Source organism: Pezoporus wallicus, unplaced genomic scaffold, assembly GCF_028554395.1.
Source record: "Pezoporus wallicus isolate ANWC-B61680 ecotype Strahan unplaced genomic scaffold, APGP_CSIRO_Pwel_v1 contig_749, whole genome shotgun sequence".
NCBI lineage: Eukaryota > Metazoa > Chordata > Aves > Psittaciformes > Psittacidae > Pezoporus > Pezoporus wallicus.
The window spans coordinates 896,539-918,475 of record NW_026641327.1 but is presented as its reverse complement, the minus strand read 5'-3'; the positions used below and the strand labels follow the sequence as shown (position 1 = coordinate 918,475).

At 38.8% G+C, this 21,937-nt stretch overlaps 2 protein-coding genes across 2 annotated transcripts in view; one reads left to right on the top strand and one right to left on the bottom strand.

The window, feature by feature from the left end:
- The window catches only part of LOC130606589 (dynein axonemal heavy chain 5-like), a 459,050-nt gene that overhangs the window by 53,693 nt on the left and 383,420 nt on the right, over nucleotides 1-21,937 (bottom strand). The gene's annotated exons all lie outside the window — the stretch shown is intronic.
- Nucleotides 1-21,937, top strand: part of CTNNAL1 (catenin alpha like 1) — a 54,716-nt gene that overhangs the window by 16,478 nt on the left and 16,301 nt on the right. The window contains exons 2-8 of the mRNA XM_057423091.1: nucleotides 1,976-2,165; nucleotides 7,973-8,160; nucleotides 12,609-12,728; nucleotides 15,298-15,387; nucleotides 15,693-15,863; nucleotides 16,981-17,181; nucleotides 19,854-19,940. Of these exons, the coding sequence (XP_057279074.1) occupies nucleotides 1,976-2,165; nucleotides 7,973-8,160; nucleotides 12,609-12,728; nucleotides 15,298-15,387; nucleotides 15,693-15,863; nucleotides 16,981-17,181; nucleotides 19,854-19,940 (1,047 nt within the window). The remainder of the gene's footprint in view (nucleotides 1-1,975; nucleotides 2,166-7,972; nucleotides 8,161-12,608; nucleotides 12,729-15,297; nucleotides 15,388-15,692; nucleotides 15,864-16,980; nucleotides 17,182-19,853; nucleotides 19,941-21,937) is intronic.

The window sequence follows — 21,937 nt, the reverse complement described above, 5'->3', positions numbered from 1 at the left end:
CTGTTTGCTTAAAAATCTGTTGGGGAAACAAAGTTGTGACTCTTTCAGATTGGTTTTATTCAGCATTTGGTCTAATGCTATCTGTAGGTTTGCTTGTCCATACCTTGTCAAGAATTTGCCAGCTGGGATTGTTAGATTAGCTGCTGTCAAGTGTCAGGTATTTGCTAGTTTTGTATACCTGAAGCATCTACAATGTTTTGTTTGGGGCTTTTTGGTGCAAAGTGCTCTATGAAGTATTGACATTTTCCATTGCAAAGTTTAATACTGCAGACTTGCTAAACCAGCTCCTGGCAGTGAAAACAAGTCACAGTAAGGTGTTAAAGAGCACCACTACTTTTATTTCCCCTCCAGAAATAGAACTCAGTAATACCTGAAGGGTAAGCCTTGGGCATTGATCAAATTATGAAGTGGACAAGTTCCTACGCTGCTTCCTGCTCTGTGCTTGGAGGCAGTGTGAGCATTATGGGTACAGCTTCTATGCTCTTGTCCTACCATAGGCTTGACTGGGAAGATAGAAGAATGTATGAGTGAATGATGATTTATTTTGAGGAATAGGGAAAAGCATCTGTGGGTAAGCTGATACAGCTGAGGTGTTCAAACACTTAAGTAAATTCATGTAATTCTGAGATTGTCTCAGCATCTTTGAGCTCCTGGGGATGTGACTTACAGTGCAGTTCTGTGCGCATTTTAAATCGTGCTGCTGCTAAAAGGAGCATTACTGCTGAAAGGAACTGCCCGTCTTTCTCTCTTCAGACTGTACCTTTTCCCTTTTGCCACCAAAAGTATTCATACAGCTATGCAGTGAACTGGACTGGGCAACTGGTTGTGTGGAATCAACATCAACTTCTCCACAACTCAGGTTTGACCCACACCAGATTGCAAAAATGAGAGAGGGATGCAAGGGTGGCTTTTATGCTGGTGTAAGATGTTTGAAACTACAGAGTTCAACTTCTGTCCTTCATCTCACTGGAATATGGTTGTCATACCAAAAATGTAAAGCTCCTATACTGTTTGTTATGCAGGTTGTAATTAGTTAATTCTGACTGACAGAATTGCATGCTGTTCTCATGTTTATTTAATGCCGTGGCTGAGAATCTACTTCTGCAATCCTGCCTTTCTGTTTGGGTGGGAGAGGTATTACTTTGTTTGTTGCCTCATGTTTGATGTTTTGGGCAAATCTTTGGTAGCCTGCGGCCTGTGTGCAGCCTGATCTCTGGTCAGTGTGATCCAAGAAGGAATGTATAGTTTGGTGTAGTGCCAGGCAATACAAGATGTGGAGTTCAAAATAAAAATGTCCTCACAAATTGTTTTACTGATAACATGCATCTAAATGGCCACCTTGTTCTAAATTCTAGAAAACAGGTGTAATTGAGAGTGTTTAAGGTATGAGTACAGTGGATATTTTAATGGAGAGAGGGCTCAAATACTTCAGATTATTTTTAAAAGATGAATGGTTCTTTTTGTTTAAAGACTGTGCTACTACTCATTCTTTCTTACAGCCTGCCTTAATCAGTTGTATAAAACATCATTTATAAAGGCTTATGTTAGTTAAAAGACCCAAAGCTCCAGAATCCTAGTTGATGTGTTTAGATACCTGGCAGTACAAAAACTTTGTAAGATTTGCAGTGCTGGCAAACACAAAATGACAGCTTCTACTGTGTCTGTAGAGTGACGGCCAGTTGAGAGACGTAGGACAGCTTAGTTTGATACTGCAGACAGGAGGGGAAAAAAGAAGTCCTCGGTTCATTTGAGATGTGAGATAAGCTGAGATCACAGCATATGAGCAAACTTCATCGTACTCCAAATTTTTTTCATTCTCTGAGAAGTTAAATGATACATCATGACTCAACACTAAATTTTATTAGTGAAGTATGGTAAAAAAATCTATTACTGAGTTCAGTTCAAAACTTGCCTTTAATGCTGAAGTTAAAACGTCTTCTTGCATGCAGTTCTAATTAACTCTTCTTGTTCACAGATAACTACTCTTATTAATCATAAGGATAAACCAAAGCGTTCAGACAAGACTCTGCAAGCAATTCAACGAGTGGGCCAAGCAGTTAACCTGGCAGTTGGGAGATTTGTTACAGTAGGTGAAGCTATAGCCAATGAAAATCATGAATTGAAAGAGGAAATGAGTATTGCTTGCATCGAGGCAAGGAGAGCAGGTATGTAGTTACTCATGAAATTGTGCTTGTGCCATTTTTGGCACTCTATTTTTAGTGTCAGGAATAATGTAAGAACTTTATTAGCTGATTGCTTAGCAGGCTTCTGCTGGTGCATTCAAGGGCTGATCTGTTACCTTATATTGTCACTTAAATTGCTGTCATCTCACACATAGGGAATGGAATTGTGTGTTTGCTTTGATTCTCGTAGGATCTTTTGCCACAGGGAATTACCTGACTGCTCTTTGTTTATGTTGGGACTACAAAGAGCAGAGTGTTGAGAATACAACTTTAGAGTGTATTGCTCTCAAGCTATAAGCTTAGAGTAGTTAAAGTAATTTGAGTGTTATACTATTGAAGTCACTGTGTTCTAAATCTGAAGGTCTGAATGAAGGTCAGTGTCAACCCATATTTCATTAAGACTCAGTAAGATGACTCACAGCTGATGACTTCCCTCAGTAGAATGAAAATGATATTGTATTTTTGCTCAATTCAACTTTTCTTGCAAACTTGCCATGTATGTATATTGAATGTGAAGTATGGACAGTTGATTGAGTTACCAGCTGTCACCCTCCTCCCCTCAGAAGCCTTTGTCTAGGTGAATAGTTTCTGTAGTGGATTACATTCTCTGACATTGTAAAAGAATGTCAGTGTCATGCTAGAAACTACTTTCCTAGATATTAAGTACTATTGTTTGCAAGGTATTTCAATGGCTCTTAATAAATGCACATTTCACATCTGTAGTGCAGCATTCAAGAAGATGACATCTAGAAGAGTGTTCCTTTTGTTGTTAGTGGTGATGGGGCTTTGTTTTTGGTGTGTTTTTTTTTTCTTACAAATACCTGTGGATCATGGGAAATCTTCCTTGAAGCTTTCCCTGTTTAAGCAGGTGGACACGCCTCATGCCTGCAGGTGTGACAGACTTTCTGCTTACTGTGGATTCAAGGAGGCAATCTGGAGCTTCTGGATGTGGAGACAAATAAATGACTTCTCAACACTGAAGCATTGCTTGCAGAAGGAGTAGTACTCTACTCCAAGACATGGGTTACTGCACTTAAAGTTGATCTGCTAAGTTTAACAGTGGACTTGGCTTTTAAATAACCTCAGAAGCCTGAGAAATGTGCTGGTATATTTCTTGCTGAATCACTGTGCTGGCCTCAGGCTTTGGGGATGCAGTTCATACGATTTTTGTGATTAAAAAGCAAACTTAGAAGTCGGGCATGTTACTGTAAGAAAATCCCCGAACAATGAACCATGATGTCTAGAAACATGCTGCTGCTGAATGGTGGTTTTTGTGATTTGAAGGACTGTCCTAGATAAACTTCAGACTGAAAATTCATGGTTGCACCAGTAAACTTGGCTGCAAACAGAAATGTCTTAATTTGAAAACATTCCATTTGTTAGATGAAGCATGTGTTTTCTCTTCAGAGATCCAAGCAAAATGCTGACAAGCCAAAGTTTACGTTGATAATCTCAGCTGCTAAAAGAGCTGTGCAGTCTGGATTTCTATTTCTTGTCTTGCTAGTTAGTTACCCTGTGCCTGAGTGCTTTTTCTCTCTGTCACCATATCTTAGAGGAACTCAGAACCTAAAATAGTCTGTAGTATTTTTCTCATACCAAATAGTTATACTTTTTTACATTGCAAGTTTTATTTCCTGTTATGCAGTAATGTACCTCAGTCTAGAAGAGTCAAGGTATAGGCTGTTTACTTTCCTAGCAAGCCTCACATTTACCCTGGCATGGGTCAGTTATTCTCTCTGAGCTATCTACTTCAGAGCTAACTGATGACTTAGGTGAGAAATTCAGTATATCAAATGTTTGCTGCTGGTTTTTATTTTGGTGGGAGTTTTATCTGTGTGTGCCGGTATTATCTCTGTGTACTGTGACATGTTGGACAAGGTAAGACAGTTCTTTGTGCAGTTAAATTCTTAGGGATAACTGTCCTCTGAATTCAGTCTCTGAACGCAGTTGCTCGGGTGCCATTTTGAACAACTTTGGTGCTCCCAAGCAAGCCAATAAAAATCTCCTGGCCAATTATAGCTAAGAGCATTGACTTGTATAAAGCAATTCAGTGTCTTGGTGGCCTGGGAAGCAGAAAGCCCTTGCTGTTTAGGTCAGACAACGTTACAAGGATCTTTATGCTTTTATGATTTTTATTATTTATTTATTTAATTAATTTTTGCAAATAAACTAGGTAGTGCTTCAAAAAATAAACGGGCACTTTGTTAGGTGTAAAAGATTTCAACACTAAAGGAACTGGAACACTAAGCATCTCAGTTGCTAAGTAGGAAGTCTGTAAATCAATTGCATATCATGCAGAGGCTTTGAAGGATGACAGATGTTATATCTGTCTCTTGTGAAGGGTGTAATCAGTGATCTGAAGTGTTTCAGACTTGTTATGACTATTTCCTTGTAATAAAGCTTGTAATTTCATTCACTCAAAATAGAATCATAAAACACTGCAGAGGGTCATGTAGCAGATTTTGCCTAATGTTAGTCTTGCAGTATGTCAGTGTTTATGGTGTCAGTATAGGAGTGGAATGTAACTCAAAGAAGCACATTTTTGGATTTTCTTTTTTTCCTCCCAGAACTAGGAAAAGCTGGTTAATTTAAAAGAGAAAACACATGTCAGGAATGAATTAGTGTCGATACACTTGCAGTATTCTCTGCCAGTTGACTACATAGTCCTAAAGAAAGACATGGAGTAAAATGCCTTATCTTCCTGGACAAAGGACTAAATTAAGAAGGTTGAAAACCAACAATTTAAACTGAATAAATAGAGCCACAAAATAACTTAGGTTTGATGGGACATTTAACCCTAAGAATGAAGAACATGCAATCTCATGTACACCTTTTACAGTGTTTGACCACCCTTACAGTGGCAGAAGTATTTTCTTGTATCTTGTTCATTGCTTTTTGTCCAGTCACCGTGCATCTCTGGGATCAGTCTATCTCTGTCTTCTCCGTACTTGCCCATTAGGTAGGTAGTTGTAGATCACAGTAAACTGCCATTGGCCTTCTCTTCTTGAGGTAAAACAAACTCTCTTCCTTCAACCTCACCACTTACATTGCCTGCTCCCCTATGCCAGTGTTTCCCCTGGTACAGAGGAGCCCAGAGCTAGCCATGATACTCCAGCTGCTCTCTCCCAAGTGCCAAACAGAAGGGAAGAATCATTTCTGCAGCCTGCCAGTTACACCTCTACTAACAAACCAGAATGCAGCGGGCCATCATTGCTCACTCCAGGAGTTCAACTCTTTGTCCACTGAGACCACCATGTCTTTCCCTGCAAAGGTTCTCTGTAGACAGCTGATCCCAGCCTGTACTGTTGTGTGGTACTGTCCTGGCCCAGATGCAGGGCTTGGCATTACTGCTTTGTTGGACTTCACAAGCTTCCTGTCAGATCATTTTTCCAGCTTCCTATCCCCCTGTCTAGCAGCCCTCTCCTCCAGCATATCAGGCATTCCCCCAGTTTTGTATTGCTCATGTATTTGCTAGCGCATCACCCAGGGAACAGTTTTCATGCCCTGTATCAGTCCCTGAGGGACACCACTGAATGCCCTGTATCAGTCCCCAAGGGACCCCGCTGGTAATTGACTGCCTTTGGACTTTGTACCACTTACTACCGTCCTCTGTCCTGACAGCCAGGTCCATTTCATGTCCACCTTATTTGTTTACCTGTTCAGTCCATATCTCATGATTTAGTTGTAAGGACATTATGGGAGATCACTTTGGAAGCTTTCCTGAAGTTGAGGTACATGGCATCCATTATTTCCTTTTCTAGAGACGGTGTCATGTCATCATATAAAACATTCAGATTGATAAAAGACTATTCACCCTCACAGGTCTGTGATGGCTTTTCCCAATTGCCTTTTTCTTCTGTATGTGATAAGGGCTTCTAAGATGATTTTAATAATACTCTTGGAAACTGTGTGAGGCTGACTAGCCCAAAAATGCCTGAATTTTTCTTGTTGCTCCTCTTGAAGGTGGGTCTGACAGTTGCCTTTCTAGTATTAGAAATCTGTCCTAATTGCTACAATCTTCCAGCCATGATAGCAGAATTACAGTGATCTGCTCCTTTGACACTCTTGGATGTGTCCTGTGGATGTATATACCAAACTGGCTTAAATAGTCCCTAGCTTAGTCTTTTTACTCTAATAGGTCTTGTTCCTTATAGCTTACTCCAACAGCACCATTCCTGTTCCTGCAGTTGCAGATCTGCAGGCAGAGAAGGAAGCCTTTGTTATGTTGTCAGAAATTTCAAGTTTGTATGGCTGTCTGGAGCTTTTGACAGGCAGATATTGCAGCTCTTTCTGTGTTCTCTGATGACTTTTTGTATGACTAGATGCTTCACCTGTGACTTGATAATTCATCTTCAAGAAGGTGAATCTTGCACCATAAGGAATGGGGTAGTGATGCTGTGTATCCTTCCCTTCCTTGATTTATCATATTTGCATATTTATTCTAGTGAGACCCCCTGAGTATTTGTGACATGGTTTTTGTGACCTGGCCTGATCCTAGCAAAGTACTGGAAATTCTTTGCCATAGTGCAGTAACTATTCAGGCAATTTAGGAGCTCAAGGGATTACAGTTGTCAGAGAGAAAGCTATCCGTAAACACTATGAAGTGTGGAGCTTTGTGGTTTGAAGGGCTGTCAGGCCTTTCTTGTTCCATAGTGTTTATGTGTGGTATTTCCGGAGTAATAATGCACCCTCAGGTTTTTTGTAGGGAACCGCAGGCTTTACCAGGTTTTAGGTGTATTTTGTCTGCTTAGGTGGATTACCGTAGTTGAGGTTTTGAAGATGAGTCACAGGGGACTCAATCAGATGTCCTAGATTTTGTCTTCAGGGGTGATCTGCAAGTTAGTTGTGGGTTGATCATCTTGTCTTGCATGCCAACAAAAAGCATGTCTCAGAGCTTGCCTTAGTTCAGTCTCCCAGCCCTCCTCCTGTGCTTATCGAATAGGAAACTGCTCTATGCCTTTCCTCTATTGCACTGTTATGTAGGGTACTCCAGAAGATTTAATGTAATTGGAGCCTTTGATTTTTATCAGACAAGGAGATCCATTGACTTCAGCACATTGTAGACATTTTAACCACTTAAAAAATAAAAGGTGTCAAATAGGGCTATTTAACTATTATCACTTTAAATGCTGATAAGATAAAAAGATGCTTAGGAACTGAGAATTGGTGCTTCCTTGCCTTTTTTCTCTCCTGTCTCTGACTACATACTGTTTGATGGTCCTCCTATGAACATAAATGCAGTAATCTCCCTATTATGCTTCAGTCCTATAAATTATAAAGTTACTGTTTTAAAGTTTTAATCTCTTTGTTCTTCTTGCCTGAAGACTTCTATAGGAATAGGAAATCCATAAATTATGGGAATACTATCTGAAATTCCAAAAGCAGAGGGGAATTTGTAGTTTTTCCTTGCTGCATCCCACTCTGTGGGTTGATGCTGCGTTGCCACTGATCTGACTTTTGCTATAAAAATATGAAAAATACCTCCTATTGAAAGTTTTCTCCCTCCACACTCCTCAGTTCCAGCCGCTCCACCTCAAATATGTAGACTACTGTAAGAAAATTAGTGTGTGTTACAGATGGAAGAATGAAGCAGTACTGAACAATGGCCCGTATTTAAATATGGAGAGGGTGCCACCAACAGTCAGTAGAAGGAAGTGAAGGGAAATATAGAAGTCGTAGTTAGCTCTGAAATTGTTTTAATCATCAAAAGTAAAAGCTAAGAATGCTTAATGGCCCAGTACCTCTTCTTGTAAGTATGAAATGCTAATTATTTCTTTTGTTCCCTCTAGGTGAAACAATCGCACAGCTTACGGATGTGGCAAGCCTGGATCACCCAGAATCTGATAGTCACATAACTATCTTTACAGACAAAACGGGTGTTGTAAAAGCTGCAAGGCTGTTGCTGTCTTCTGTCACAAAGGTGCTGGTGTTAGCAGACAGAATTGTTATTAAGCAAATTATAACTTCCAGAAACAAGGTATTTGTAGCTTCTTTTTTGTTTTGTTTAACTGATACCTGCTGTCAGTGCTAAAGAGTGGTGGTAAATGAAATGGTATTTTCATTACATCTTCAGGGAAAGTGCGAAATAAAGAGGTAAAAGTGAACGCCTTGCACATGTTTGTCTGCCAGATACCTGAAAGGGGATGGCTATAAGCCAGGATGAATAAAATACCAGTTTTCAGTGACTTCATTCATTTGGTGTGGCCTCTATTGCTCTGTTGACTTAGCATGCTGCAGAAGATGCTGTGTTACTGCTCATTTAACTTTGTTTACTGTGACGTGGAAAATATGTCTGTCAGTAAAATGCCAGTAAAAGCTTCCACTTGCTAAGGACAGGATGTTTGTATTGTCAGGATCAAGACAAGGAGAGCATTATGAATGTGTCTTAAGGCAAGAAGCCGTGAGGAATGCTGGTGGAAGTCTGTGCTAGTGAAGTGAGGTTTAAACATGAAAAGTTTTTTGTGCTGTTTAACATGTCTTGAAATTACTTAGTTGATTTAAATAATGTACGAAGGCCCATTTAACCTTAAGTGTAGTACATTTCATGTACTGCACTGTCTTGCCTGTAGGGTATTCTTTCTTTTTTGCTCCTCTGATGTGCTAAAACAAAAATAGAAAAACCTCATATTTGAAAAATGAGAGCCTGATAGGGCCTGAGTTTTTCCATCAATATTCAGCTCATTATCCAGAGCAGAGCCTCTCTTTCCTCCATTGACTCCTTTTGCCATCTCTCTTCCTTTGTCCCAGTTTGCTTTCCAGACATGCTGGTCTCTATTTTGCAGCTTCTAGATCCAGGACACTCAAGTTACTTAGTCCAGTATTCAGAAAGCATGGTAATATCTGCTTCAGTCTGACTTTGGACATAGCAGCACTGATTTGCTGTCTTAGTGCTCTTCTCCCAGTAGGTGAAGGTGGCCGCAATTTTATCAATATTAATTTGCTGAAGTTACTTGCAGCTTTGGTCTTTTCTTGCACTGGAGGCTAGAATGGTGCATTTAATACCTTTTGCTGCCTTTTATGAACTTTGTCATCACCTGCAGCCAGGCAGTGATTAGAGTTAATTTACCTTTGCAAAAGTGCTAACACAGATTTAGGCTACAGAGCAACTGCGCAAATGCTTGTACCATGCATGAAAGGATAAGGAGAGATACATCCTTTCAGCAGCAGGGCATAGTTTATGATAGTCTTAAATATATATGGAACTATCATCATATATATAGTGACATGAATATAGTAAGGACAGGTGCAAGATTTAATTTTGAAGGTATTTAAAATGAAGTCTCAGATTCCAGAGTGAGTGTGTCTTACTCTGATTGCCAAAGTCACCCTAGTCTTAGTGTTCTTTTGAGATTTACTGAATTCTCCTTTCTACTCATAGTCTATGTGTTTCAGAAGGTCTGCTTCTGTTTATGGTACCAGTAGAACAATTCACATCTCTAGTACTAAATTAAGCAAATGATGGTGTCTTATACAGGCACACTGATATTTGTAGAGTGCACTCCTGAGAAGCGTGTCAGATACAGGTATAATGGGTAGCAAAGCAGTTCTTCCTGTAAGAAATACTGTGGTAGAGGGATGATGTGGGCAGGGTCTTAAGAAGTCCATGCAAATACTGAGAGACAGGGTAATATAATATGGTCTAGGGGATGGAAAGGCAGGAACAGGATCATCAGTACTGCCAGCTGGAGCAGATGCTGGCTTCTTGGAGTGGGGCACTGTTCCAGAAGATCTCATCCGCGTTTTCATTTGAGAGACTCAATCATAGAAAGGTTGTGGTTAGAGAGGACCTAATGATCATCTAGTTTGAGCCCCTTGCCATGGGCAGGGACACCTCACACTAAACCATGTCACCCAAGGCTCTGTCCAGCCTGGCCTTGAACACTGCCAGGGATGGAGCATTCACAGCTTCCTTGGGCAGCCTATTCCAGTGACTCACCACCCTCACAGTAAAGAACTTGTTCATTATATCTAACTTGAACTTCCTCTGTTTAAGTTAAAACCCATAACCCATTACCCCTTTTCCTATCATTACAGTCCCTGATGAAGAGTCCCTTTCCAGCATCTTTGTAGGCTCCCTTTAGAATGCCCAATGTTGAACTTTCAGTGCCAGTTTTCTTGCTGCCTCTTTCTGAATACCTTAATTTTCATTATCATCATCATCTTCCTCATATGAATCAAGAACAGTAAAGTCAACCAAGGGCAAAGGACAGAAAAACAGTGTAGTAACTGGATGCCCAATCTCATAGACTGATGATGTGATTGAGATCTTCTGGAATGGTGATTTGCTCCAGAACCTAACCTCTAGTTTATAAGCCTAATGATCCTATTCCTGTTTCTGCATCCTTTGCACCATATATACTATCTCTGTGTTCTTAGACTGTGTGCATTTCTTAAGTTCCTGCCCACGTCTTTCCTACCTTACAAAATCTGCTTCACTGCCCATCAAACCTAGTCACTGCATCAGTGAGCTTAAAGTCTTGCTCCTCTTACTGTCATCAGTCAGGTTAGGAGTGTCAGAACAATGAACAGGGAAGTGACAGGTAGTGGGGTTTGTTGCTGCACTGTGTGGATTGGATCAAAATATGAATGTGCCCTGAAGTGATGTCAGCCTACAACCACTGTCTGAAAGGTGATTTTCATAGTGCAGCAGTAGCTGTGTAATACCAAGTTCTAATTCAGCTATTAATAGGAACTTAAAGCCTTTTCTGATATATATTTTTAGCTGTGTATTTAAAAACATTACAACATTTTTAATTACTGTGTCTGCATTTCATGTTGAAGAAAGTTTTAAATGAAAAATTATGAAGGCATAACAGGAATTCTGCGTTATAACAACATCTTGAATAAGGTTTAGACAAATTTAGAGCTGTCTGTATGGTTTCTCCGTGATTGTAGTTTCTTGGAATGTCAGCTCTGCCTGAAATGTCTAGAACTGTTAGCTGTAATGGAAGTGCGTGTGCTTTCACTGAAATTTTTCCTTGACAAGAGATTTGTCCTGACAGAAACACTTGCTCTAGGGTAACTGCAAGAAAGCTGCTTGCAACCAAGACCATACTCCTGAAGTACTATACTTGCTTAAACCAAGAATTATTGAGTATAATTACTGTGATTTTTTAATCTAATAATTTTAGAAGAGAAACTTGGACCTTCATATGTATGTTTTCTTCTTTCTGCACATTCACTTTTCTACATCCTCACTTTCCCAGTACTGTGGTTCCCTGCTTCTTCCCGTCTCATGGAAGCCTTTGTGGAACTAGCTGCATAACATCAGACACTCGGATACTGCAGTGTAATGTTGTGTGATAAAACAGTGAGTTCCACAGTACTCGCAGGATTTAGTGGAGCATTTGCTTTACATAGCTGCTCAACCTCATAGTTATAATCTGCTGTATTACAAACTAGTAGATGCTTCTAAGAGGGTTTGCCTGGGTTGCAGGGAGGGGGTAGTTTGTCCTAATCAGGTATGTAGAGTGCTTTTTTATTTTGAGGAGGTGGGGAAGAGAGATACTTTGTCCCAGGAAAGGAAAAATAAATTCAAGTTTCTCCCTTTCAAGTAGTCTGTTAAATTTTCATGTGGTATCTTGTTTATCTCCAGTCTGAAACACAATAAAAAACCTGTTTTGACTGTCTTCCCTGCTGAAGACAGGTAGTGGGTTTAAGAGATTGCTTTAGGATTAGAAGTTATACCTCTAATTTGAAAAAACCCCCATGTTAATCTCTGTTAGAAATCATACTGCAGTGACTTCAGCAGGATAGCTTCGGTAGTTTGTAAGCTATATGATAATTTTTGCTGAAAGTTTTTTTCTAAAAATGCTGATTTTTGCATACTTTTAGTATTTTGAGTAAGAGCTTGATCCAACCTGGGTACATTTAGTTCTTTGTTTTACACAGAGCAAATAAAGATCTTCAGAGTTTAGAGTAAGGTGTTATAGAAAGTATAAAACTATATCTTAAATAATTTCTAAGTTTTTTGTTTTATGAAATGCTGTCGCACTTTTTTTAACACACGCAGCCATTAGAACACTTGTTTGACTGTAGTTCTAGACTTCTGCATCTGAAATTGAGCTTTGAGTGTTACAACATAGGGGTATAATCTGTGTATTAATTTCAGGCACTTGTTTTTCAAATTAATGACAATAACATTTTTCCTAAATCTGGAAACTGAATCCTGCAATACTGTTACTCCTTATACTGGAAAGAGTGAGGAATGTGTTTTTTGAGGTTTGATAACAAATTACTCATTTTGAATGAAGCATGATTGTTAATCTAGACTTGATTTCCAGCTGTTGAGTTATGAATGTATAGCAAATCTATACATTTTAAACAATATGATTTAGAAGTGTCTGCAAATAATATTTCTAGTTTAGTAATAATGTTTTCTGTTTAGGACCTTGATAATCTATAGTATTTTCCCTTATCTTGCAGGTTCTTGCAACAATGGAACAACTAGAAAAAGTCAATAGTTTCCAGGAGTTTGTACAAATATTCAGCCAGTTTGGAAATGAAATGGTAGAGTTTGCCCATTTAACTGGAGATCGGCAAAATGTAAGTATTAATAACAAGCTGTGAGAGATGTTGTAAGGCCACGCTTTCGTCTGATGATTCACTGGAAGGTTTGGGTTTTTGTAGGATGATTAATAAAAAACTGCTGATGTCCTACCTCTGAAGCCTAACTTCTCCTTCAGGTAGAGGAAGGAGGTCCTTCGATTTTTAAAGCTCAGCCTGAGAAATGTCACTGCATTGTTTGATCTGTGTGTATTCCAGAAGCCTGGGCGCGTGTTACTTGAGATGTTCTTTTGGCTTCAGTCACCATCTTTTGGCTCTAACTTTTATGGCTTATTACCTCGGTAGAGAATTTTTCTTACTTGACAAACATTTGATGTTTGCTCACAGTGAAGGGATTTGAAGGCAATTATTTTAGAAAACTCCAAAAGAGAAATCTTTACATCCTAATAGAGCATTTACAGGGTTTGTGTTGGGGTTTGTTTGTTGGCTGTTTATTAATATTTTTCTACATTTAGGTCAAAACTTCCTTAAGTCAGCATAATGGCTTTTTTACTTCTCTCATGCAGCTACTCTTTCAACAGCCTTTCATTCTCGCAGGAAGCTTTTTGCTGCTACTTCTGAGTAAATAAAAGGTTTGAGGGGCCTAAGACTTGTGCTGTGAGCTCTAGTTACTTCCCCTTGGCAATGAAATCACCCAGTCAGAGCTAAACTGGGGTCTGGTACAGGTATGCAGGGTCCCTCATATCCAGCAGAATTCAGAATTTAATTTGTATGAGCAATTGGCCAACCTCATGCATCTCCTTTTACTGTTGATGTGTTTCGAGTCCGTTTAAGTACATGCTCAGTATCAAAGAATAGGTTCTGAAAAGCTACATATAATTAAAGGAAATACATACCCGGAAATGAACTGTCTTTATTTTTCCCTGAAATATTCATAGCAGTTCTTCCTTGGAAAGAGAAAGGTGCGTTGCCAGTAAGTTATAATCTTTTGAACTGTCTCTGGCCTTTGGCTCTCCTGTCCCTGTGTACTTGTTTCTTTTGGAAAGAGTGTTTAATTACTGTTTTTTAAATTGTGTCAGGACTTGCTTGATATGCTCACTTTACAGGGTGTAGGCTGCTATGTGGCGCTGTTAGTTTTATTTGGGGTATTTTTCCTTAGTATAATTTATAATAAGTATGCTAGAAACTCTTGGGTGTAGTCAGATTTATCAGAATGTAATGTCCGAATTTCAGAAATTAGCTGTTTTGGGGTGGGTTGTTTGTTTTGGTTGTAGTTTGCATTTAATTGTGGTGACATTGAGGAGCTGGAGCGGGGCCAGAGAAAGGCAACGGAACTGGTGCTGGGCCTGGAGCGTAAGTGTGATGAGGAACAGCTGAGGGACCTGGGGGAGTTTAGTCTGGAGAAGAGAAGGCTCAGGGGGGACCTTATCACTCTCTACAACTGACTGAAGGGAGGATGGAGCCTGGAGGCGGCTGGACTCTGCTCCCAAGGAGCAAGGGATGTGACAAGAGGAAACTGCCTCAAGCTGCACCAGGGGAGGTTTAGATGGAGCTGAGGAACAATTCCTTCCCCAAAGGGTGCTCAGGCATCGGAGTAGGCTGCCCAGGGCAGTGCTGGACTCACGGTCCCTGCAAGTGTTCAGACATCATGTAGACGAGGCCCTCAGTACCATGGGTTAGCGGTGGCCTTGGCAGTGCTGGGGTAAGGGTTGGAGTGGGTGATCTTAAAGGTGTTTTCCAACCTGGTTGATTCTGTGATTAAGATCTTAAAGATTTTCTGCAGTTGCTAAATAAGATTTTTATTAAGGTGGCAAAACACACTGCTGCTGTGATTTATCCATGGTTTTTGCTAAACTACAGTAAACTGGGATTAATTCCATCCTGTAAACTGTTCCCTTTTCAGCTGGTCCCATTCAGTTGCTTGTTTAACACTGAAATAGTACGCAGCAATCTTTGCGAGCATTGAGAACTTAGTTGCAGTTTTGTAAGTTCTTCCTCTTGTTAGACCCTCTTACATGTTGAGGGATTAATATCTTCCCCTTTTCCCTCTCTCCCACCCCTATCCCAACTCAGACTCTAAATTCTTCCCTTTTGATGAACCTTTCTGGGTGTGTAGTTTGGTCTTACAGGTATATCCCTCTCCTGTGGAGTTCTTGAAAAGTTTCTGTACTTAATGACTTTCTACAGAGGAAGTGGGGTTCTTTTTAGACTTCTAAAACTTTCTTTATTACTGGTGTGCAGTAAATATAACACTCAGGTAGACAAAAGATGGTTTTAGTCGGCTATTCTTTTCTCCTCATTTTTGTTTTATGAATAATGCTATGTGATAAAGATAGCAAAATTAGTGACAGTTTACATAACAACCTCTATATCTCTGAGATCTTCCTTCTTTGAAATACCAATTGAATAGAGCCAAGAATAAATGCGTAAGTAAAAATCTATCTGAAAATCAAGTTCTAGATCATGAGTTAGGCTGAAAATAGCAGTTATCAGACATAAAGAAGCTTTCTTACAACACATCCATCTGCAAGAGTTTCCTTTTTCCATTCTCACAAGCAGTTAACATTTTAGATATTGCATAATATTCAGGTCATCTTTTCGTGTTTAGGATTTGAAGGATGAGAAGAAAAAGGCTAGAATGGCAGCATCTAGGGCTGTTCTTGAGAAGTGCACCATGATGCTTCTAACTGCTTCGAAGGTGAGTGGGTATGCATGCTTTTACACAGCTTAGATAAATCACAGAGAATGGTGTCTGGCAGGATAGCTGACTCTTCTTTCTCAGCCCCGCTCTAAACTTCATGCTAAAGAAGGGTGTAAGAGTAAAGAACGAGTGGAGGAAAATCTTTGAGAACGGTATGAATTTACTTAACACAGTAGCAGTTTAACACAAAGAATTAATTATATTCTAACACATTCCTTAGACTTGCCTTAGCAGAAATCATTCATTTCGCTATACCGCAAGTGTGCTCTTTCGTAATACTTAACTTTGCTTTCTTTAAAAAGACTTGCCTGAGGCATCCAGACTGTGAATCCGCTCGTATAAACAAAGATGGAGTTTTTCATCGAATGAGGTTAGCTTTGGAACAGGTAATAGAAATTGTAACTGACTCAAGGCCAAATGGAGAAAGTGAAATGGCCCCCATCAGCATATATTCTGGTATCAAAGAGTTCAAGGTGAGTGGAAATAGTATGGTTTTCTAGGGTCTAATAAATTATCTCAAAACTAGAAAGGGATGTGTGTGTAAATGTTTTGTGTTGTTTTGTTTTTGTTAAGTTCAGAATGGCAGACCTGCATCTTTTCAGCAGTGTTAACTTAAATAATGGTCCCAGAATAGTATAGAATCTGGCAAGAGATGATTATAATTTCATTGTTGTTGCCAGAAGGCACCTTTTGATATTTGCCATCTCCGCCTGTATGAGGGTGCATTCAGAACTCTTAATGTTTGTTGAGGTGATGCCTTGATGCTGAATAAACCTGAGTATCAGGATATCTATCAGAACTTCATTAAAACTGGTTTTGAAGAAGAATTCTTGCTTTTTAACTGGTAGTATTTTTAAAACTGCACACAAAAATATTAATCCAGACATCTAAAAAAGCAAACTGTCATTCAAAGGCAGTATTATGAGTTGAAATTGTATCATCTCGTAGCGCAGTCAGTTTTTCCTGATAAAGGCTTTTCTAAATTTCCTACTCGGTTAAGAACAGTTGCGAACAACCATGTCTTATTTCTTAGGAAACAAGAAATTTCTTAGGAAATTTCTTCTGTGACTTGTTTATTTTTTATTTCTGTTTTTATTATTTTTAATTATATTTCGTTATTCATTCTCTCCCTCACTCCATTTAGAATTTGGCTGATTTTTTTTTTTTTTTTTTTTGTGAAATGTCTCAAATTATTCAATTTCTTACATGTAAATATTTAGAAAAATACTCAAAAGAGATGATACAGATGTGGAAAGATTGAACAAAACCTGAACACACAATTTCTGAAACTTACTGAACTTAAAAATTTTTATTGACAGAAGTGGAACAGTTGTGTATTTGCTGTTACTTTTCCTAAATGGCCAGTAATTTGCTGATGGTGTTATTATGTTTAAATTAAGAAAAAAAATACTAAACCCTTAGCTGGATGTCTAAATAAAGCAAATCATTAGAATACTTTGAGAAATGTGAATAATTAAGAAAGCACTGAGGAGAAAAAGAAAATGTAAAACGATGCATCTGCTTTCCGCATTTGTGCCGCAGCCGTGCAGCCACATAAATTCTCAAAGAACTGCTGTGTTTCTTTTTCAGAATAAGGTGGAGGGTCTTCGTGAGAATCTTTATTTTCTCTCAAAAGAGAACCTTTCAACAATGCTGGAAGTTATCCTGGAACATACGGAGGACTTCACAGACTCTGCCTATACCAGTCATGAGCACAGAGAACATATTTTGGAGCTGTCTAAACAGGCTAAAATGGAACTAGAGCAGCTGGTTTCAGTGTGGATGCAAGCTGTAAGAGCTTTTTAGCAAAGTAAATCTTTTCACCTCTACTTTGGAAGCCATTTTTAATGCAGTGTTTCTTCTGGTCTAGGAAGAGAGAACTCTGTGTGTTCCTCACAGTGAGGGCTGATCAAGGAAGCCAGAGTTTGTTCTGTGCTTCGGCAGTTTCAATATGTTCTGTCCCTGCCCCAGTGGTGTTGCTTCATTGATTCTTTGATGCCTAAATTAAGCTACTGGTGGCAGTGGGCTAATGAAGCTGTAAGTGGAAACACGAAGGCAAATGGAACTATATTGCTCAGTCTTAAACAGTTAGGTCTTTGGTGGAATAGTTCAGAGACTTCAGTGGTCTTGGTCCCATGGCAGTGACCAGTTTCTGTTACTTGTTTTCAACATAATTGGAACACACCTGAACTATTGAAAAGGAAAATACTCTAAAAAATTCACATTTTTGTAGTCCTGTGGAAAGAGAGGAAGGACACACGAAGGCTTACAGAGAATTTTTGTTTGTCCTTTTTACAAGATCTAACCGATAATTTTCTTTTTTAGAGAAGTAGCACATTAAGCCTTCCTCTGTCAGTTCTTTTATCTTGTCCCTTGAAGATGACAGAACATAAATGCAAAAGGGGGAGGAAAAGCAGAGGTGGAAAATGCAGCTGCTTCTTTGATGCTGACTTGCTTTTGGTCTGGTTCCTGGGAAAAACGTATAGCACAAAATCTTACCAAAACTGTGAAATGTGGCAGATGTGTACTAGTGTAGGGTACTTACATAACTGAGTGTTTTTACTTCAGAGAAACCATTTTTGTTCCATTTCTCCTCTTTGAATCAGATACTGCAGTCAGATGTTCTTAATGCAGTAATGCAGTGTGAACAGCATATAAATCTTACTGATAATACAGACTGCTGTTACTACAGAGAAGACACGTATAGAATAATAATAACATATACTCCTTAACTCCATATAAGAAACTAAAACTGTGTTTAGCTTGGTGTTGGTGATTAGCCCTGATTGATAGGCAGCTGTGTAAGCACTGCTCAGCAATAGCTAACACTTCCCAGTGCTATATCAACACCGTTTTTGTCACAAATCCAAAACAGCACCATACCGGATACTGTGAAGAAAATTAAGTCTATCCCAGCCAAAACCAGTGCACTTGGGTATTTCAAAGTTCTGTTACCGGTAGAAAATGGTCACCTCTAAATAGTACACATGCCATGTTTCAAGTGATAGAAATGAGGGCCTAGTGCAAGACTATGCATATATACGATCCATGAAAATATTTGGGCATGCACATGTGTGCTTGTGCATTGAGTGTTTTCATTAATGAATAACCATCAGCTTCATCAGAGGGTGAATATTTTCTGAGGGACATAATGTAATTCAGGCTGGATTGTTGATTAGGATACATGAACTGGGTGATATGTAGAGCTCTTAGAGTGCCGTATTGTCTCCCTTTTTGCTCACCATACTTCCTTTCAGCAGGCAGAGTAACTGTGAGTCTTCAGTGAAGAGTGTTTTTAAACAGAAGTCTCAAGTCTAGGTTTGACTCACATCACTGATTGCTCTTTCTTGTATTACTGTATGTTAATGAAGCTGGAGCAAAACAGATAACCTACTGCTGTTCATTTCATTTTAAATACTTCTGATATCCTTCCTGTGCATGTTTGAGCTCATAAGGTCACAAAATACTCTCCTGATTTATGTTTTCCTGTAACCATATTTTGGCTAGACAGTTCCTTCACTTTGTGTTTTAAAAAAGTTGCACATAGAATGCACTTACACAAATCACTTAAAGCATTAAATTTGAGAGATAAGTAGCTTTGAGACAAAGCTTTACAGATAAGAATACCTGAAAAACTTGCCATATTTGCTTGGGTGGGTGATTTTTCCTTTAAATAAAATGGAGAGTATGCATGTCTATACCTACACACATTTTGTCTGTGTATGTTTATGTTAATTTAGACTCTGAGACACTAATATTTTTTTCAGCTATGGCTAGTTTAACAGTCCCAGCTAGGATAATTGTTTCCGATATATTTCAGGGAAGAATGCAAAATTACTGCTACTTAACTCTTTTCCCAGTGTGTGTCTCTTGGCATCTGGGTTGTTCCATAGGTAGGTGCTGTTTGCAGAAGTGGCAGCTCTGTCTTGAAGCTACCTTAATAAAATGTTGTAGTCTAGTGTACTCCTTTAAGTTATATGGACAATGATCTACAGTCTTACAAGGATGCTTTAAGTAACCTTTTTTTTAGTCAAGTATAGAACTTTTGGTATGACGTTTTAGGTACCACTTTAATTTAAAAGGGTCTTTGTCTTTTCAAAACTACTTAAAAATTGCCTTAAGCTGTTGCTGTCCTTTAGGATGTTTAGATAGAAGAATTTTGGAAGTTGTGAATTTCATGGAAAAAAAAGAAAAGCTCAGTGAGGTTTAGAAATAAACTCCTGTTGAGCAGAAACAGTCAGTTAATTTGGATCACTATTAGTTTTAGATTTGATTTGGTGATAGCTGTTTCTATAAAAGACTTTTTCAAGTAGAATACCTGTAAGATGTGCGAATTAAAACATTACATCCAGAAAGGAAAGGCTGTCTTCTAAAGCAACTTGAAGTAATGACACATAATTTGAGGGTGAGATTTGCTGGGGTATTTGTATAATGTTTTGTCTGTTGCTTTCTTTGGCTTGTAGCAAAACCAGAAGACAAAGGATCTCATGGAAGACTTGGAAGTAGCTATTTTAAAAACATGCCAGTGCATGAATGAACTTAAAAGAGAGGTAAGTTTAGTTTAAGCAAGCATAAACTGAATAAAAGCGTGACTTTCTTGCTTGTTGTATATGAAATTGTAAAATAGGATCATGTACCCTCAAAAGATAGGAACTATTTATGGACAAGAGTAGCTAAATCAGAATTACATTTGGGAGCGGGTATGCAGTCGTCTTCTGTATCCTTACTAGAAATGCTTAGAAATCTGTTAGATACGTAGTCTCTTTGCTAACTGACAACAATAAAAAAGGTAAGTGTTTGAACATAAGTACTATGTATATAATCACTACTTTAAATGTAAAGGCTAAACTTTCCCTGGGGATGCATGTATCACTGTTTTAAATACTTTTTCTTGTAGTGTGTGCTTAAATGAATAAATCACATTTGCTGTCTGTTTGTACTTAACCTCTTCTGTTGATTTCTATAGCAGAAATGTGTTATGATAGTGCCTTACGCTCAGGTATTTTTCTAGACATTTGGCAGCTCTGTATGTTCCTGTTGTAAATCATTTTTTTCCTAAATGCAAGCATGCTAGATGTCAACTTACATACACATATGAGATAGCTGCCTCATTTGGTACATGGGATGGACTGCACTTGCTGATCAGTGACATGTGTGTGCATTCATCTGTCCCCCTCTCCATTAATGAATAGCATTGCTGCCTTGTCTGTTCTACAGATTTGAGCCAAATACAGCATTACTAGTTTCTGGCAGCTTTCAAAATACTTGCAATAACTGCTTCACATTACTGTTCCTTTACAGTAAGACAACAGATGGAGAAATGACAGCTAAGAACAGTGAGGGTTTCAATACTAGGCTACAGAACAGTGTAAAGATGTTAGGGAAGTATGGTGAACTTGCTTAGACTGAACTCTCAAGCTGCTGTAACTGGAAAACCATGATTGCTCAAAAAAACAGTGCTGCATATTTTTTAATAGGGGTAGAATGAGAAATTTCCTTTTCTGGATTGTAATTCTTGCAGCTGTCCTGAAGATTTGAACAGTGCTTTGAACCTATTTCAGTTTCAGTTAAGTGTTTTGCACTTCTGCTGTCAGGCAGTGTGTTGGGCTCCCAGGAAATGGAGGGTACATAATTAGTACACTTGGATTAATGGTTTTTTTGTTCAGTCAGTATTATGTAGGAAGGCAGTAGCAGAGCTTCTCTGGAGTGGCATTCAGCTGCTTTAACTGTAAGATCATCCTTTCTGAGTAACATTGCTCCTGTGTGCTGCCTGAGGAGGGAAGATTCCTAGTCAAAATAGTATGTGACTATATAATTGCATAGATCATAAAACCAAACATGGCTGGAATATGATATGTGGAAGAAGTCATTAATACCCTGTATTTTCTTGGAGCTCCATAAATGTAAATCTTACCTTATTGTCCTGCCCACAGGTTTCTATTTGTGCAGATGTTACACAACAAAGACTACACATTTACCACACTTTAAGAATTTTTTCAGGTGACAATAATAGAAAATTACCTTCTGTAAACCAGCAGAGATGGCATAAAATACAAAACAGTGGCTTACCTGTCCCCTGTGGTGTAGCTCCATATTGAAAGCAATGCAGGGGAAAATGTAGTACACTGGTTTAGAAATGGAGCAAATTCAGTGAGTGGGTATGGATTTCTAAATGACAAATCCTAAGTTCTGTATGACTTGCTTTGGTGATCTGTAGAGCATGAAAGTTTGCTTACTAAAGGCTTTTTTAAAATACACAGGATTCATGCTACTGATAGAAGTAAATTTAGAGTATTATGTTGTTTTCCTTGTTCTCTGTGTAGTGATTAGATTGATCTCAGAGTAGCCGTGCTTCTGTATGTGGCTAAGGAGGACTGTCCTGTCAGTCTGACTTCGAGTGCTGCAGTGTATCAGCCAGAAACCAGGATCTATATTGGTGAAATTGAAGTACTGTGACTCTAAAGAGAGCCTGGGTGGCTAAGAACACAAGACAGCCCTGTTAAAAGTAGTTCTTTCCCATCTCTGTCACTTTATGTAAGAAACAAAA